Source organism: Anthonomus grandis, chromosome 13, assembly GCF_022605725.1.
Source record: "Anthonomus grandis grandis chromosome 13, icAntGran1.3, whole genome shotgun sequence".
NCBI classification, from domain to species: Eukaryota; Metazoa; Arthropoda; class Insecta; order Coleoptera; family Curculionidae; genus Anthonomus; species Anthonomus grandis.
Genome location: NC_065558.1, coordinates 6,059,553 through 6,079,238, shown reverse-complemented (window position 1 = coordinate 6,079,238; position 19,686 = coordinate 6,059,553). Strand labels below are relative to the sequence as shown.

The 19,686-nt window shown below is 33.7% G+C and overlaps 1 protein-coding gene across 5 annotated transcripts in view; it reads right to left on the bottom strand.

Annotated features, from left to right (window-relative positions):
* Positions 1-351: 351 nt before the first annotated feature.
* LOC126743897 (uncharacterized) overlaps positions 352-19,686 on the bottom strand; it is a 59,186-nt gene continuing 39,851 nt past the window's right edge. For 2 of the 5 annotated variants that reach the window (XM_050451162.1, XM_050451160.1), the window contains exons 3-9: positions 13,597-13,766; positions 13,278-13,463; positions 6,614-6,760; positions 6,287-6,427; positions 5,712-5,864; positions 5,396-5,536; positions 352-717 (exon numbers count right to left, since the gene is read on the bottom strand). In XM_050451162.1, the coding sequence (XP_050307119.1) occupies positions 649-717; positions 5,396-5,536; positions 5,712-5,864; positions 6,287-6,427; positions 6,614-6,760; positions 13,278-13,463; positions 13,597-13,766 (1,007 nt within the window). In that variant the 3' untranslated portion in view covers positions 352-648. Of the gene's footprint in view, positions 718-5,395; positions 5,537-5,711; positions 5,865-6,286; positions 6,428-6,613; positions 6,761-13,277; positions 13,464-13,596; positions 13,767-15,512; positions 15,579-19,686 lie in introns of all 5 variants that reach the window. The other 3 variants (XM_050451159.1, XM_050451161.1, XM_050451163.1) reach the window with 3 other exon arrangements.

The window sequence follows — 19,686 nt, the reverse complement described above, 5'->3', positions numbered from 1 at the left end:
CTTGGAAACGCTTTATTTTTTACATTAAGACGCAGAAGAGGAACATTTCTCTTTTGCGGCATTCTACATTGTAGATCAATAAAAAATAAATGATCTCTTGTAAAATTTCCACTACCTAAGAAAACCGAAGCGCAAATTAACAGTTTAAAGCCTTACACCTCTTTACTCACACTAAGTTGCTAAGCTAGCTGGTCATTTAACATTTTTATACTTTTTTTGTCACTTTAATAATTAACTTATTTAGTTATAATTGTTTTAAATCTTACATCTAAGTAACTTAACTCGAACATTAAAAGTACTTTAAAAGCGCGAAGCACAGACTTTTAAAATACCGAAATAATAAAACGAAACTACATTCTTAATAAACGGTTTAGTAAGAGTAAATATAATAATAATAATAATTAAAAAGAAAATACACACTGTTCTATAAAAAAAAAACTAAAGAATAACTCATAAAAGTAACCCAAAAGTAAAACAAAAAAAAATCACAAAAAACTTCAGTCTAAAAGCAATACTTTAGAGGGGAGAATAACTAAGGGTCGGTCTCCTCAATGATATAGTTAAACCTCCGGTCAAGTTAACCGGAAGACCGAAGCGGTTGAGTAAATGTCGACTGGGCGAACTAATCGAGCGGGGTTAGTTCCGGTTTTAACCGGACGAGGGTGATACCGCCGCTAAGGCAGCTTTGTTTTGACGTACTGCTTCTGCGTGTTTTTCCTGTAAAAAGAAAACTGAATTAGATCAAGGACAATAAAATATAGTCAAACTGTGCCAATAGGAGGGTGGTGGTTAAACCGATGAAGCTATTGAAGCTGGTTTAAAGATTATTGTTGTGTACGATCGTGCCGAAAAAAAACTGGGACATTAAGATTTAGGTAGGGAATCGTCTCCTAGTCTATTATAGTAAATCGCATTCCTTGGGTATGGCATGCATAGTTACGCGTTATGAATTTTTGGAGTCCTAATAATTACATATTTAAATCATAATATTGATACAAAACATTTTTATTTGGAACACATTTTATAAATAAACCAAAACTAACTAATATCTTTTTTGATAATATGGAATAAAAAATATAAGTAAGCGCACCGTCGTTATGAATAATTACAGCTTGCAAACGTCGTGGCATACTTAAAATTAAGTTTCTGGTATATTCTTCGGTTATTTGGTTCCATGCATCATCTATCTTAACATATATTTTGACATTTTACCCCAAACGTTTCCAATTGGGTTGATATCAGGGCTTTTCGAGCGCCACGGTAAAACTTGAACTCCTCTTTCGTCTAGATAGTTTTAAACTATACGGGCTCTATGTATAGGAACATTCTTATGTTTGAAGATAAAATCTTGCCCATAGACTACACCAACCAATGACATCATAGCATTGTTCAGGATATTGCAATATCCTAAGGCATTAAGCCTTCCCTGCACTATTTGATAAATGCCTGGTCCTCTAAAACTAATCTAGGCCCAAACCTTCATACTAAAACGTCCACTTTGGTCTTATGTGTGTATCTTTGTGTGTATTTTTTATCACATTTGGTATTAGAAGGCCTGTAAACGCGGATTTTGCCATTATTGCACGATTGAAAGGTTTTTTCATTTGAAAATATTACCGTTTCCCATATGTTGTTTTGGTGTGCATTTTGATGGGCAAATTCTAATCTTCTCTGTTTGTTTGCTTCAGTCAAAAATATTTTATTTGTTGCACAGCAACTTTTAATTTCCGAATTTCTTATCCTACTACGAGCTGTATTAGAAGAACCAGGAAAATGCGTGTCTTCTTTCGCCTTTATTGCTGTTTCAAACGGATTCTCAAAAGGCATTTTGAAAGAAGGATTTTTTTGACGTGGCTGTCACAAAATTAAATTAACTTTGACAACATCAAAATATAATATTCTAATAGACCAAGAGATTTAGAAAATTTGGTGTCCCAGTTTTTTTTCGGCACGATAGTACTATAGTGGATCATAACTTCCACAATATTTTTAAGATCCTTGTTATGGCATTACGGACACTTGTGAGAGCCACAGTTTGTGTTCCATGAATATACTACTCAGTTGGACAAAAAGCATTGAAATATAGCAGTTTTCTCCATTTCCCACGAAGATGTTGGCCCTGATTTTGCTTCAGGATATTTCTAATTTGACAATTATAATGCCCTTCTAAGTAAATAGCTGCAAGGGAGCTCTTTTAATTTAGAGGTGTGTTACTCTTCTTTTTCCCTCTCTATTATTTATCATTGATATAATATTGGATTTACACTGTAACTGCATACTCAAGTCTTGGCTTTAATTATTGTTTATATATCTCCGTTATCATTTCCTTTGAGTGGTCTTGTTTTATGAGGTAAATAAAAGAGTTGGCTTTTTTGCAATTTTCACAATATGATTTTCTGGTCTTTGGTCATACTGTTTATCTTGTTTGGGTTGTTGGACCCGATTCTAAGTACTGTGCATTTAATTTCATTCCCTATATCTCTGACCATGCTTCTACTGTCTATTTTTAGTTGCTCTGCATAAGTAAGAGGATTTACATACAATTTAATATAATCAGCAAAAAATTAACTAAGCGTCTATGAGATCTACGAGGTCAATATGATACAGCATAAACAGTAACGGTCCAAACACCACTCGACTTAAACTCTCTCTATACCGTCACTGTGAGACACATGATGCAGTACCGATAGCGGGGCAGTGCTTCCTGAAAATCAATCAATTTTCATCTAGAGACGAGCTCAAATCAAGTGAAACTAAAAAAATTCATATCTTAACCTGACTCTTCTTAAGTACTTCTAATACATCGGTACGGAAATCATTGAAATGATCGATTTGTCCATAACTCAATTAAGCATATTGTGCATAAAAGATCGGATATACAACTGATATTTGGCCCGTTGTGTCCTAAACAACCGGAGACTTCTCACAAGATTTCAATGCATCCAGTGGTTGATTGTACCTAAATAGACATCAGGGAATATGAGGCGAAAGTGCGAACGAAGGAGATTTTTGCTATTAAAAAATTAGTTATTTTATTAGTTTAAAATATTTGTTTAATTCTTTCAGGCAATTGTAGATGAATCGTCCCAATCTAATTTTTCCTATAGCCTTGAATTTTTTTGTCAAACCTTCGCAAGTCTTTATCTAGCTACTCTTTATATTTGAATCTATCTGCCTTATCCGCAAACATGTGTCGCAGATTCCAGAAAGACCATCCCACAGCTATTCACTAAGGAATGTTGATCATAATCTTCATCTGCCAATTCCACGGTCGGAATTAATAAAGAACTCTATACTTTATGCAGCAATAAAAATGCACAATTATCTGCCTTCCGCAATAAAATCGATGACTACTTTTAGTTGTTTTCGCAATGCCCTAAAATCTTTACTACTGCAAAAAGCCCTATATTATACAGTAGAAGACTTTTTTAATGTTTCCTTTTAAAGCACACACTGGCGTTATTAGCTACCTATTATTTGCAAAATGTTTGCCTGCTTTTTTTTGTATGTTTTATTTTATTGTATGTTTTTTTTTTGAGACTAAGGTTTTTGACAATTTTATACATATAATTGTGTGTATATTTTTATATAAAAATTATTTTATTTATGTATTTCGACCAAATTGTACAATTTGATAATTTGTACAGTATTTTTTTTATGTTTATTTGTTTATATTTGTATTTTTTTTTCCTTTGGCTTTGTCGATAAAATGTAAATTTTTTAATAAACATATCAACAATAAAGCATTTTTGATTTGATTTGAGGCCAAAGCTATAAAAAAAACCTCGATAAAAAACGATATTTCCTCTTACTGCTACAATGGTACGGTTCTCAATATGATCCTAAATCAGACATAAAATATCATTGTACTTGCCCAACAACCTTGGATGCAGAGTTAAAAAGTTAACGATAGTTTCTCATATACTCTAGTAACAGAGACGTAGACTAGAGGTGTGACGTATAAACGTAAATAATGAATCGGGAAATCATGGCCGAAGCTCGGTTGTTTTCTCTGAAATCAATCAATTCAAATTCTCTACTTGAATTTATTACTATGCATCCAAAAAAAGTCTTGTCTCGTTGTGAGTGTGAACAAGGATGTAAAATAATAATACAATGGTACGGTGGTTAGTTTAATTTGGTTACTATCAAATTAAACGGTGGATCAGATTGGAGCATTGGAAAATTAGAGGAGAAAGTCGAAACAATAAAATGTCCATCAGAGCAGGCAGACAGATTGAAAAATGATAAAGAAACAATTAATTATACAGCATTAATTAATGTTTAATAAATTCAATGTACAGCAAAATTGAGTTGACTTTGCCACAGACTGCAAGGATTTCCAGGTTAGGTGCCAAAAGCCCCTTGAAAATAGGCCGATAAAACTCATCTTTTCAAACAAAAAAGCGTTAACAAACAAAAGAAAACTAGACTAGAAAGAACCAGAAATTTACATTAAATTTTACTGAACTGAAGGCCAAAGGAAACATTTAAAGCATGTTTTCATAAATCTGGACGAGCAAAAAAGTCAAGGAAAATAAAACTTGACTATAAAATGTATCAATGAAATTCTTAAAATTCCATACTCAATAAAATTAATTGAAAGGAAGGGTTGATGACAGCCTAATAAGTCTAGATGGGTATAGCATTTATCGAGCAGATTCTTTACAAAAAAGAAGGAAAATGGGCTACATGTTTCCTGTTCTTATGTGAAAAACCAAATAAATAATTATAGTAAAAGATGAACCACTTTTCAAAGTTAGCCTGTCGATATACCAATAGATGCTGTTTGATAGATAAAGCTAAATTTCATATTGCATGCATTTATAGGCCACAGCAGACCAAGTTAACACACAAATAATGATCAACCAGATAGGTAAGCATAAAAAGCATAAAAAATCCAACATTTATTTAGATATCCCAATATAAATTGGGATACCTTAGGGGTTATCCATCAGATAAGAAGGCTGAAGCGTTTTAAAAACATGTGACGATAAAACATATTTCAACATCATATTTTATATTTAAAGGACACTGTTTTTCCTGCTATATCCGCGAATTTAGTCTAAAACTTTAAAGGACATTCCTGAAATGTTGTAAAAACTCTTTGAAATTGAAACCTCTTTAGAGTATGTACTTCTGTAACATTCTTGCACTGTTATTATTTTGTGACAGCCTTTAATGGCAAATATTACGATCACCATTTAGCATTTTAAAACGTAAAGAAAAACTTTTACCCGCGATCAATGCACATTTCAAATTGCCACTTAATTAGGATTTCATGCGTCACGTAAGCAGCTATACATGACACGTGTCGGATTACACGTAACCGCACGTGACCTCAAAATCAATACGACTAAAGGCAAATTAAAACAAAAAAAAAAGTTGTGCTTACGTGTTTCTTAATATTCTCCAATTTCTTTTTGATTTCTTCCTCCCTCTTTTGCTCGGCGGCGGACAGTCTGTTCTCGATCTTCTGGGCCTTCTCGGTCTTCTTGATTTCCAACGTTTGCTTTACCTCGTTCAGGTGTTCATTCTAAATCATGTAGCGAGTGAAAATACAACAAAATTACCCCAACACTATTATAGATATATATTTGTTGCTACTTCGTGTCTACTACAAATTAAAGATATACCGGGTGTACCACAATCATAATTACTTTGAGACAGGTCCACCCGGTATATAGGGAGGTGCTCACTAGTTTACTCACGTGTTTCTTAGCTAGCTCCAACTTCTTTTGGATCTCTTTTTCCCTGATCTGCTCAGCGATGCACAGTTTGTTCTCGATCAGATTGATCACTTCCGATTTGCGGCTCTCAATGGTCGACTCGACCGATTTTTGTTTCTCGAACGGTCTTGAGTTCTACATGATTTTTTTTTTAATTTAAGAAAATAAAACGGAAATATGCTGCGCATGTTAGCGAGGGTTTTTGACCATCGTTGGTATAAGTAAGGAAATCACAGTTTGCATCACTTCTTACTTTACGAATATATAAATCGAGAAACCGATTATTTCCCTCCTTGTTAAAATTTAAAATAAGTCAACGCGCTTAGCGCAGGTTACCGCTGATTAAAATGTTATTTATGGAAACAGAAGTGCACCCATTTGTTTTATCAATTACTAGTAATATTAATTTTGTATTCAGTATACCACAAAAACCCTCACAAAAACAAATCAGAAAAACATAAGAAATTAAGAAAGATGAGATACTTAAAAAAAAAATTAAGCAAACAGATGATTAACAAAAAGGCAATCGGCATGAGCTCAAAAAACTCCCTACTTACGTTCTTCCTCAACCTCTCGATTTGTTCCTGTTCGATCTGCTCCTTCCTGGTCTGGGCCTGAACGAGTTTCTCCTGAATCTGCGTGCCGAGCTCCTGCAGTTTCACGTTATTGCAAGTCTTCACCTTCTGCACCTGCTCCTCCTTCGAAATGCCAAAAAAAAAAACAAACATGCAGAACAAAAACAAAAAACGATGGACGGAAGCGAAACAAAACCAAGAGAGTTTCGAGAGTGAGCTAGATAGACAGCTGCTACGAAAAAGCGACCATGAATCTAACTAATCTATTTAGACGATTTGATATTTAAGTGATTCTAAAAATGCACTTACGTGTTCCTTCAAGCGATCGAGCATTTTTTTAATGTTCTCGTCCCGCTGGACCGAGGCGGTCTTCAGTTTTTCCTCGATGGCACTGCGAACCTCGTCAGTCTGTTGCTCCAAGGAGAGGCGGGTCTTTTCCACGTTCTCAATATGATCCTAAATCAGACATAAAATATAATTGTACTTGCCCAATAAAAAACTTGGATGCAGAGTTAAAGTTAAAAAGTCAACGATAGTTTCTCATATACTCTAGTTAACAGCGTTACTCAAAGTGTGCTTCGCGAAACCTCCGGTAAAGCTCCGCCAGCAGTCATAATAAATGAATGCATGTATTAAAGTGGACCTGTATCTATCTTTTTTTGTATGATTATTAAAAAACAATTCACATATAAGTGCTTTTGCTTTTAGTTTCGTCACGAAAAAAGTTTGAGTAACACTGCTCTAGTAAGTAGTGTAGAGAGACATAGACCAGAGGTGCGACGTAATGTATAAACGTAAATAATGAATCATAAGTGAAGCACTGTTGTTTTCTCTTCAACTTTTTTTGAATTTATTACTATGCATCCAAAAAAAGTCTTGCCTTGTTGTGAGTGTGAACAAGGATGGAAATTAATAACCGATGTTATAAACGCGATAAGGATAGACAACGTGCAGCAATGCACAGTCGCAATCCAAAATGGGACACAGTGTACAATCAATGAATACATATCTGGGGAAGGATATTAGACATCCACATAAAATTAAAACTAGAGACCTCAGAATTTGAATAAAAAATTAATGGGATTCAGCAGAAACTACACAGTCCTAAATCCAGCCATCCTATGGCTCAGGATAATATAAAGTGCAAATCCAGTGACTCACTCGAAGCCCAGTTGAATACCCACCAGTGAGCAAATAGCCGTGAAGTTAGGTCCGAGCATAAATACTGAACTTGAGCACCAAAACTGAACTTATGAAATCTTGACTCTAAAGGAACAAATGAAGTGGGGACTCTATCGAGTTCTAAAGCTTCTGAAAGTAACATCAACAAAACACATCTTAAAAATATATTGCATTGCGCGGAAGATGCCTTTATCACAGTTGTTTGGTTCAGAAGAAATAAAACGTCTCTTTGAGGTCGTTGTACCTATATCCTTACTATATCAGTACCGTTGTACGAATATCTCAGGGTATTAATGATTAACGATGATAATTGGCAAAGAAGAAGTATGTATATGCAATATTCATCTCATCGCATCTTTAGCAGAATTTACCACAAGGATGGAAATTTTCGCTGAACAAGGGGATCTAGAAACCTGTCTTAGATCCATTTGGACAGCTACGTCTGATTTCCCACACCGATACTATAGATTTTTATTATCAGAATGTTCGTGTACTTGGAATCTGGACAGAACTGGATTGTCGAAGGGTGGAAGTATGTTGTTGGCAGTTAATTGCTTATTTGCTTCAAATTTCACATTTTATTGTACTTTGACCATTTATGTGCTATAGACTTCCTGCTAGTCACAAATGCGTTCATGGTATGGTGTACGATTATATGAACTTTGAAACAACGCAATATTTGTGTGAAAAGAAACTCATTATAACGGGTGATTTTAATATCGTATCTATTTTCTTCACCAGGATGACTACTGTAAGATCAACCATGGCATTTATGAACACAATAGACTTCGTACAATGTAATAACTTTTTTAATGTCAATGGAAGAATTCTGCATTTAGTGATCATCAATTTGTCTGAGTGTAAGTCTATTCGAACAATTTTTCACTTGTTAATTGTGATTTTTATCATCCTTCATTAATTGTGAATATTAAAAGTAAATTACCTGAAACTAATAATTTTCCCCCTTGCCAACACAAAATTGTTTCAATTTTAAACGTGTTTTGTCAAAATTTGTTGCACATGTTTTTAATCTTATCTTGTCTTCAACAGTCTTTCCCGATAAATGGATGACTGCACGAATATCCTCGATATTCAAAAAGGGACCGAAGAATGACATTCAAAATTATAGAGCTATATCGATATTATGTAATTTCTCTAAACTTTTTGTAATATAGTTCTTTCTAATAGAATACACTCAAATTTGGTTTTTTAAAAATACCTGGCTTCCTTAAATGATTATTTGTATCGGCATTTGAATAATAGGGGTCACTTCGATGTAATTCACCTTGATTTCTGCAAAGCTTTTGACCAAATTGACCACTTTGTACCTCTTCATAAGCTAACATATTTTGGTTTTTTAAAGGAATTAGTTGCTTTAAAAAAACCTTATTTCCGAGGTCGAAAAAATTTGTGGAAGTCTTTATAACTTCATATATAAAGTTTGCTCGGGACTTACTCAAGGATCTAAATCTTACTGTTTTGCCAGATTTAAGTTTACTGTTTGCAAATGATATCAAATTGTTCATAAATATAGCTACTGAAAATGATTGAAAATTCCTTTAAGTAAAAATTAATAAAGTTGAGACATGAGACACAATAAATGCTCTGTTCTATCATTTTCCAGAAAACTGGTGCCGATTAATTGTATCTTGATTAAGTAATTCTTTCCTGTAATTAAGTAGCAAGCCTATGTAATGTAACGTTTTTATTTTTTTTGGCTGCTTTAATAATTTAAATTTAATATTGTATGAAGATAGTACAGATCGCGACATCTAGTGTAAAGTCGGTTAATGACCTTGTAAAAAAATAAGAACTCCTAGATGCCGTTAGCTGTCCTTCGCTTTAAATTTTAAACAATTTACTGGAATCAGGTTATTTTTCTCTCTCTCTGTAACGTGGTTTTTCAATCTGTCTTTGTTATTGGTTATGCAAGCCATGCTCAAGGATCAACTTTTTACGTATTGGCATTTTCGATACCGGGCTGTTGTTGCCATTGTTTATCCTGTAATTTGAATACTTTGCCTTTTGGGATTAGACTGATTTCTCTACTCGCTGCAACTTAAAGCTAAGCAAGGCAACGTTGTATAGTCAATTCTCGTAAAACTGGGCCTGCGTGAGATTATCCATCGAAGAGGTACCCAGAAATTGCGTTTTGACTTTCTTGCCAAATGGTGTGGCCTTCAGGTTAACAAGTTCACAATTCACTAAATTTATTAAAAATTTCCTGAAAGACAGGGAATTTACTGTTAGACTAAACGGTACCTCCTTTAACAGGATGAGAGCGGGAGTTCCCCAAGGCTCCCCGCTCGCACCAATTTTATTCAACCAATATACCAAGGGGACATTCCAAAAAGCACACACTATTCGCAAGTCGCATTATTCGCGGACGACACTTGTGTCTTTGCGAGTTGTAAAAATTTAGTCCAGATATCAGCGTACATGCAGAGTCATCTAGATAAAATTATAGAGTGGACTGGAACGGAAACTGGAAGTGAACTGAAAAATCAAAATAAATAGTAAGAAAACAGAGGCCATTCTAATAACAAACAAAAAAGCATGACCGCAACATCCCAAATTTGGCAATTTCGGGCACGCTGGTCCCCTGGAAAGACGAGATTAAGTACCTAAGAGTATATTTCGACAAAAAGAATAACTTCAACACGCACATTATAAAGCAAATGAACTCATGCAATGGAATCATTCATGCGCTCTACTCCTTTCTCTGCAGGAGCAGTAAGCTCTCTTTGACTAATAAATTAATGGTCTATAAACAGGTTCTACGTCCTAAACTACTTTACGCCTCAATTTCTGGAATACCACGAAGACGAACATCAGAAAGCTTCAGGTGTTTCAGAATAAGTGTTTGAAGCAGTGGCGGCTCGTGGGTCAATCTTCAGGGGGGTCATTTTGGTTTGAAAACGTATAGTTTACTCTAATAGAAAAAAAAACAAATCAAACTATTGATTTTTTAAAGTATTTGAAAGATCTTTTAGCATTTATATTTTAGATAAAAAATACAGACTTAGATAAAACTCAATAATCTTTACCGAAATATTTACCCTATTAAGCGGTAAAAATAACTTTAAATGCTTAAATCGTTTTCCGAAAATTAACTTTGCCTTTTTATTAGAGTAAATATTTTAAATAAAAATATAAGAAAAAGGGTATAAACAGGTTATCGAAACCACTCTACCCAGAATTATCGTACGTTTTGGAGATCGGCCGAAAATGCGTATAAATTTACAAAAAATATTTTTATCGGTTTATGTTGACTCGCCGCTTTTTGCAGGATAAGATTAAGTTGATGGGCATAGCAGTGAATAAAGTGTGCATTTGGGTATATTTCTTTAATTTTTGTTTGTACTCCTCCCAGTTTACCGCTCATGACTGATGCACCATCGTAACTTTGGGCAATTCATTTTTCAGGTGCTTGATTAATTTTTGATAATTGAAGTTCTTCCAATATTACATTAGTTAAATGTTGTGCTGTGGCACCTGAAGGGTTAACAAATTTCCAAAATCTTTCATGTACAATATCAGTTAATACATATCGCAATATGACAATCATCTGCGTTTTATTGAAGCTGTCTGTGATCTCATCTACTTGAATTGCCACAAAATTTGTCTGGCCAATCTCCTTAATTATATGAGTATGTACAATGGCTAACATTGATTCTAAAATATCGTTCCGAATTGTTTTTGATGTGCCTTTAAATACTGTACTTTTTTCAATATGTTCTTTAAACATTAAATCCAGTTCAGAAACAAAATCGATAAGGCCCAGAAAAATTCCAGGATTATTGGAGCTGATACTTTCGTCATGACCGCGCAATGCAATTTCGAAAACTCCGCAAAATTTTACACAGCCGATTAGTTTGTTTAAAATATACCTATTTATAGAAACCGATTCATTAAAGTCATGCACAGATTTACGATATACACTATCAAGTTTCTGTCATATGTTAACACCAAAGTATATAGTTTTCAACTGTTAGACTGTGTTAACACGTCCTAAACTTGCGTAACTCATTGATGAATTTGTATGAGTAGTGGAAGAAGCAAGCTTTGTAATTTTCACTTTTAAATGCTTAATGTCAATTACTCCGTTTTTCGCCCATACAGCGTCATTCGAAGACAGTAAACACGGGTAGCAAAAAAATTAGTAGCATTTCTCACACTGCAGGCACAAATCCAATCACACAAATTGTACATTGATTCTTTAAAATATTTTTGAATATCTTTACCCCTATCCTTTGTTGTTTGTTTTAAATTCATATTTGGTTTTGGTCAACCACTTTCCTTTTTCTCAAGCCGTCATAATTATTTAAATTAAAATCTGCTGGAACATCATAACTTAATGTTCCAGCAGATTTTAAGGCAATTATTTCGTGCGGGCGGCAAACAGTAACTATCTAAAACAAAACTGAAAACATTCATCCAGTCGGGCCGTCGACTACGTTGGCGATATAGGACTGAAAGGTGACTCTCACTCCCGCTCACGAAATGCTAATCTGCCTTCTTTGTTCTATTTTACATGCATTTCTTCATAAGCGGTAAGAACTGTATAGGGACAATTTAAAATACGGCCCAGCCACGGGACTTGTGATGCGCGCGAGGCCCGACGTTAATAATATATTTGTTTTGCCAATGCAGACTGCTTAGAGAATTTTATAATTCACAATGAAGTTTTAGATAAAAGATATTTATATTAAAATTGGTATTTTTATGAGATTATTTAAGGGGGGTCATTGACCAATTCACCCTAAGAAGGAGCCGCCACTGGTTTGAAGATGTTCACAAATGCACCCTTCTTCGTAAGGAATGTTGATCTACACTCTGACTGCAAATTTAATACAATTCAAGAATACATTACAATTAAAAAACATTCAAAGTTCAAGGAAAAAGTCAGAAATGTAGAAAACTTCCTAATAGGAGAATTTCTCCTCAGACCAAGAGAAAACCGGCCATGGAAAGGCGTAATGTGATATTAGCCGCCAAACTCAAATATGACTAAAACAGTTCTTTTAGTATCTCAGGCTTTGTTTTCTCTGTGAGGAGCGGGGCTCGGGCTCTGGCTCCGCCCAAAGATAACTGGCAACCTTTTCCCGAATCCTAATTACTCTCTCCTATCCTGTAAGAAGTTAAAAATTCTTTAATCCAACCTCAGCACCCAGATGCTACAGAGAAAAGTAGTATAGGAGATCTAAGTACCATAGCACGCAGTTGCAACTGAGAAGACCGGCCAGAGCAATAACAGCTAGTCCGGAAGAAACCAGTGTTACAAAGGAAAGGAAGTTAACAAGTTCGACAGCTTGAGGTTGGGATTCGACCTCATGACTAGTGTTACCTTACGGGAACACTAGCCATGTAATGTGAAAGAAAGCTTGATTCCTATTCTATGTAAAAAAATTTCTCACGGTTTTTAAGGCCGCCATTTTTAAAGTTTCACGTGTTAATTTTAGTGTCGTAAGTGAGATCTTAAGTAAGGTTTTCAGCGAAGTATTAAGTTTTAAGGGCCATCTCAAGTGATGCTCCCATTTCCCATCATAAATTAGAGCTTTATCAGGATTCCTTGCTTCTTCATGACGTTATTGATTGGACCTTAATCAGCTGCTGTCCTTCAATCTGCACAGTGGGTCAAATCAGGTAAAAGGAACGTGTAAGCAATGTCATGATTCCTGATTTGTTATTGTTATTTGTTCATTAACGTAGTTGCAGTATATTGACCGGTCCATTGAGTGTTATACATGTTTGTACATTAATTAATTTGATTGATCCAATGCGTATTTACCTTCAGTTTCGTTTTCAAGTCGGTTATATAAGCTTCCCTCTTCTCGGTGACGGTTCCCATTTTTTGTTCCAGGGCGTCACGGGTGGCGGTGATAAACTGACTGGTCTGTTCGTCTTTTTTACGGCTCGCTTCCTCGATCTTTTGCATTTTAGCCGATAGGGCGGCCATTTTGCTCGATTCCAGTTGCTTGAAAAAAAAAAACAATATGCTCGTTAATTTCATATTCCACGGCTACGTTTAAATCAGTACAAAAAAAAAGTTACCACCCTTTTCCAGTCACAGCGTGATTGATAACCGAAGTATAATATATGACACTTACTAATCTTCGTTCCTCGGCTGCTTTAAGCTTCTCCTCGATGTCTTGTACGGAGACGGAGTTCTTGGGGGACAGGGGCTTCTTGGGGGGCGCAGCCTTCGCATCTGGCTCTCCCAGGATCACCTCGTAACGGACCCCGCCGCGGGTCTTTTCCTGGCATCTTACTTCGGTTGCTAGAAAGAAGAGACGAGGGTTTTTGTAATCGAATGTGAACAGGATATATCGTAAAAATGGTAATAAAAAAGAAGCGAAAATAAATTTGTGAAACCTGTAAGCGTGAAACAAAATATAAAGAAGCGTTTTAGTTTGTTGGATTGCTGTTTGGTTTTAACGCGGATAAGGGTTTTACAGGGTGTCCCAAATTCGAGCTTCACCATTGAGATCTCGTAAACTAGAAGAGATAAAGTCCAGTTCAGAGATCTATTAGAATCATTGATGTGTCGCAGATGCGGCACTAAATAGTCCATGCGCCTAATTCGTATTTATTGTCGCATGATATACATGTTTAAATGGCAAAATTTTATATAATTTATCTATGAAATCATTTTAAATATACGTAAAACCCCATGTTCTACACTTTTTTTTTCTTTCGAAAATGTCCATTTTTAGAAAGAAAATAATATCAAACAATTGACCGCGGACTAAAATCCAAGCATTTTGCGAAACATTTTGAACACTCACAGACTTCTCACCTCTTTTTAGCCAGTCTATTAAACAAAGAAAAACCACTTGCGTTCTGACGATTCCTACTTAAGGCCGTGCAAGTTATTGTGTTAAAGAATTTTTTTTATTATACTCCAAAATCAGTGGGATAGAGAGAAAATCCGTAATAAAAAATCCAGGGCCGTATTTAAAAAAACAAACTTGATGATAAAAGCTCAAATACGAAACGTCGGTTTGAAAATCTGACGACACCATTTTTTAAAATAGAGAAAGTAGCAATGAGAATGAGTAATTTATTTTGTTATATCTATTTAAATAGAGTCGTAAAAAAATAAAAATGAAATCGCCAATATTCGGTTTTTTTCAAATATCTTCGGAAGTATTCTGACTTTTTAATGAGCACCAAATTGCGCAACTATGCCTCAATTTAACCGACCTCCTATCTCTTCTAGTAAACGAGATCCCAATGGTGAGGCTCGAATTTGGGACACCCTGTACATAGAAAACCATGATTTTCAACATATGGCCCTTGGAAGATTAAGCAAATGCTATTTACACTTTGAACATGCTTGAAAAAAGTGTTTCCTAAATATTTCAGTTGCCTTTAGACTTACAAGCTTAAGATTAGGATAATAAGTTATAGCATTTTCAGAAGTGTTGAGTAAACTGGACCAAGTTATTACAAGTTTTCAACGACCAACATATATGCAAAGTCGACGATGGAAATTATGTACAGAGAAAACAAAATGTCCATTACTCATATACGATTCAGTGTATAGGCCGACAATTCGGCGCCCTATTGTCTATATAGGAAACGTGTTTCCCTGGTTATTTTTTCTATAAAAGCGCCGGGACGGCGACGCGGTTATCGTATGCCCGACGTCGCATTCGTCGTAGCAAAACGCGATGCCGTCTCCCGTTTTGATCGATATCTCAACCTTCCTTCTAGCCGCTGATACTTCAAATATTCATGAAAAAGCCCCCCTTTTCTTTGCTCATGTGGTTATTCGACATAAACCCCTCGGGAAAAACAAACATTTTCCTTGGGGACAGTGTTGGTATACGTAAAAAGTGCAAAAAATAATTATTAATAACGCGGAGTTTGCCTTGAATGTCACCGCAACAGGTTATGCAGACGAAAAAAAAAACTGACTGCCAAGAAGCGAGTGACGACATTGCTGCATACATAAACGTGCAAGTGATTTTCAACTTCTACTGAACAACTACTGAAAACTGGTACCCACAATTTGACTTACCGTTACAAGAACCGCGCAGTACCATGCATTGCTCGTCCGTTTGGTCTTTATTTTGGGGCAAGAGTACTGCAGGTACCACGCATCACACAAAATTCGATCTTAGTTTACTATAGGCATGGGCGTGGCTATTTAGGAGTATTAATTTGGTAAAGGACATGGAAAATGCAAACAAATTTTCAGCTCACCAGAGGGATTTTAAGTTTCTGATTCATTCGGTATTATATCTATCATTTTTAAACGTCAGTTGATTTTATTTGTTATTGTTCTGCCTTTTTGGCGTGTCACATGTATTACTAAATATGTAATTTAAGCTATCCGTTGCAATGAAATTGGACATTTTTAAAAAATGATGTTTTGTCAATGTCAGAGCAATGAAATGCTATAAATAAGACAAACTTGTCACTTTCGGAGGTTCGACGCCGATGCTAAGCTGTATATACAGCGAGGCGAAAAACGATTTCCCCGATTGTTTTTTAATATTTGCTGCTTTGCATGATTATTTTGCTGCTCGGTTATCTCGCGCCGAATCTGTCAAATTTATTATCGATGTCACGAATCTTACTTTTTAGTTTATGTTTTGTTTCATTACCCGATCTAGAAATCAATGACAAATTACGTAATGAAACCGTTTTTTTTTTTATTACTTTAAAATACGTTGCAGTCACGAACTTATAAATATACGTGGACTGCTACTGCAAACCAAAAATGACCACTACACTGAAAAAATAGGGGGAAATATACCAAATAAATTTATTATTAATCACCAATTGTATTCTGTAGAAGCCCAAACTTTAGTAATTTTTTAAAGTATATTGAACATTACTTTGTAAAACATACAAAATACAAAATATCATTTGTAAAATTTATTTTGCATGTAATTTTTACTATATACAAAGTAATATTTTAGTTTACACGGTAAAAATACGTAAACAAAACGAAAAAATACATATATTTTGTAAAATTACATAATTCGCTACGTAAATTAACACACGCCACCAAATACGCCATACCTATACTCAGCTAATTTAGGCTAATTCGGCGTTTGCCGTTTGTTTAGTCACACCTCGCACCAAAATTATTAAGAGAGCGTGAGCTCAGGCTCCTATGGGATAAAGTATTGCATATTAGTGCATTGGTTAAGTGAATTTTGTCCATCTTGTTTGAGTTTTTGTGATAATACAGGTAAGTAAATATTATAATCATGTTTTTATGTAGTATTTGCTCGATTAAATTCATTAATATTCAAAAGTATAATAAGCATTTGTATATACACCGAAATCTTAATGGATTATTCCAAGATGAGGAAATTTCCTAATAATATTCCTATAATCAGGGAAACTAAAGAAGAATAGCCATTACTATTTTCATCACCATCTCTCTTTTGGCATTTCAAGAATTAACAGATGCTGATATTCACCTACTCAATGGAATAAATGAGAAAGCTGACAAAATCACAAAGTGCCTTAAACTCCCCAAAGACGCTGATTTAGAAGAAAATGTATCAACAGAACAGCAACTAATTAAAAATTTAATACAGCACTTCAAGGAAGATATTGAATTTTTGATATTTCAAACAGAGGCAAGTGACATTTTTGATAAATAAAAAAAAACTAAAAACTACATGACTCCAACCTTAATTACAACTGTAATATTATTTTTTATTTTAAATATATTTTTTTTTATTCCAGGTCCAAATAAATTTGAACGACAACGATGTTTATCCCGACAGTTTGCCACTAACGCCTATAATTCTAAAGCAAGGTTAATACAAATAATTTATGCCTTAGAAGTATCAAACAATAACATATACTTATCTTATTATTTTAGAAAACAAAAATTGCTTTTATGTTTTGGTTGAACGTCAAATAATACAGGCAGATGGCTACACCACTTTTCTGGAGGCCCTAAAAGTTCTTCTTGCGTTGTAGTTTGTACTATCTTGGTTTACCCGAAAAAACTAGAAACTACCCTCCAAATTGGAATTTCTTCAAAGATATTTTCTAAAACTTCACCCCGATCAGGGAAGTAAAGCCAGGCAGGTATCTAATAGCCTAAAGAAGGTTTTTTTGTCTAATGAATTCAATAAAAAATAAAAAAAACATAATAAGTACCTATAATATATAATATATCTTTGTTATATTATTATGCATACTATATATATTTTTTATGTAGAAAAACATTTTTTTTTGTTAACATTATTTATTTTGTTTACGTATAGGTACCTACGACAATAATTTGATGGAAGAAGAAGGTACATATTTCCTATATTTTGTTTTATTATTATTAGAATAATAGGTTTTTGTTAGACAGTGTGATTTTAAAGTCGATTTTTTGTTCTTTTAACAAAAGATTAAGATTAAAAAAAGTTTATTCCATTTACCGCATTTTTCAAATATTTAACTTAATGATGCTGGGTATTAAAATGTACAATTAAAAAGTAATCATTTTGTAAAATTAAAATTATTACTCGCAATGAAAAATCACCTTACTCGCCTGTTAAAAGGAAAACATCAACTAAAGATTGCCTTTTTGTTAGTTGTTTATACCATTTCAAATATATATATATATTTTTATACCCTTATTTAACTATATAGGGCCCATATATAGTTAAATAAAAGAAGTAAAGCACGCGTTTTCTGTTCGTACCCTTAGAAGTTTTAGCTGATGTCTTAAAATCTCAACACTCTACATTTAAAATTAAATCTATAGTTAGAACGCTATTCTGGTTAAGTGTTAATGTACCTTATATGTACCAGAATGTTAAATTATTATATAAAATTTAAAAATTTTGTTGTTTAATTTCATACGTACATATATGAAATTTATCCATTTTATTTTATTATATTTTTTAAGTAATATTGAATTACCAAATTTAACAATCATATCCTGTTTGAGTTATATAACATAAGCAGGATCTGATTGGTTAATTATGTAACTATATTACTTAAAGGTATAATAATCTAAATTTAGTATAAATCATTCAATTATAGATTTTAAAATTTTATTTATTTAAATATTAAATAATACAATATATATTTTGTAATTTTTATCAATAAAAAATTAACTTCAAAGTATTTAAATGGACAATTTACTTGCCTAACAACTAATTATTCATAACATATTTTAAAATTTTAATAATTGTATTAATAAATAGTACAATATATATTTTGTAATTCTTACTAATAAAATTGGTAACATCTTTTTTTTCTTTAAATTATTATTGCTTTTTACAGTATTTAACGGAATATTTACAAATTTTAATTGGTAAATTTACATTACATATTACTAATGATTATTACTTAAAATATTCTGTATTTTCATATTCACAATTGTTTTGTAATTATATGGAATAAGGATTGGTCACAAAATTACCTAAACTAAATACTGAATTTTACGAATCCTTTTTATCAGTGTACCTGGTGGCCGCCATTTTTATGCTAGTTGTGTCCTTTTGATGTTGGTCACTTTGAACTTTTTCAGTGTTACCAAAAAAAAAATATACTAAATAACGGTAATGAAGTTGACGACGCTGACGTTTGACATGTGATCTGTCATGAACTTATATAAAGAGGCGTGACTCTTACAGTGCCGTGAAGTTTCCTTATTCATAAATAATGAAATCACATTAATGGAGGTATCTTAATTTTAGATGCCTTAAATTTATATCCTTATAATATGACTTTGCAAGAGGATACTGTCCATGTTCTAGAAAGTTTTCCTTTTTTCCACCCTTACCTCTTCCCTGTCCAATCCAGTTAAGTTGCTTACAATATTTACCTGAAGAGCTTCTCTTTCTCTTAGCTCATTTGTGTTTTGTTATCTAAACCATAAAGTACATACTTCTTAGTTACATAATTTTTGACGTTCACGCACCATCTGATCATTTTCATTGACATTAAACCATATTTTATTCTAAATTAAAACATGTGCCAGAGATTAGAATTGTTGAAATAGTTATAATAAAAACTAAATAACAGGGTATCAATAAGCTGTGTTTTTAATTTCAAAAATTTGAATGAAGCACATATTTTAAAGTGCATGCGTCTATCCCTGTAAGTTAACTGAAAGTTCGTAAATTTTACCGAGATTCTTAAACAAGTACAAGAAAAATATCAGCAATTAATGTAACTTTCGATTTGGTTTTTGTCAACATAACCTCCCAAAAAGCAAAAAT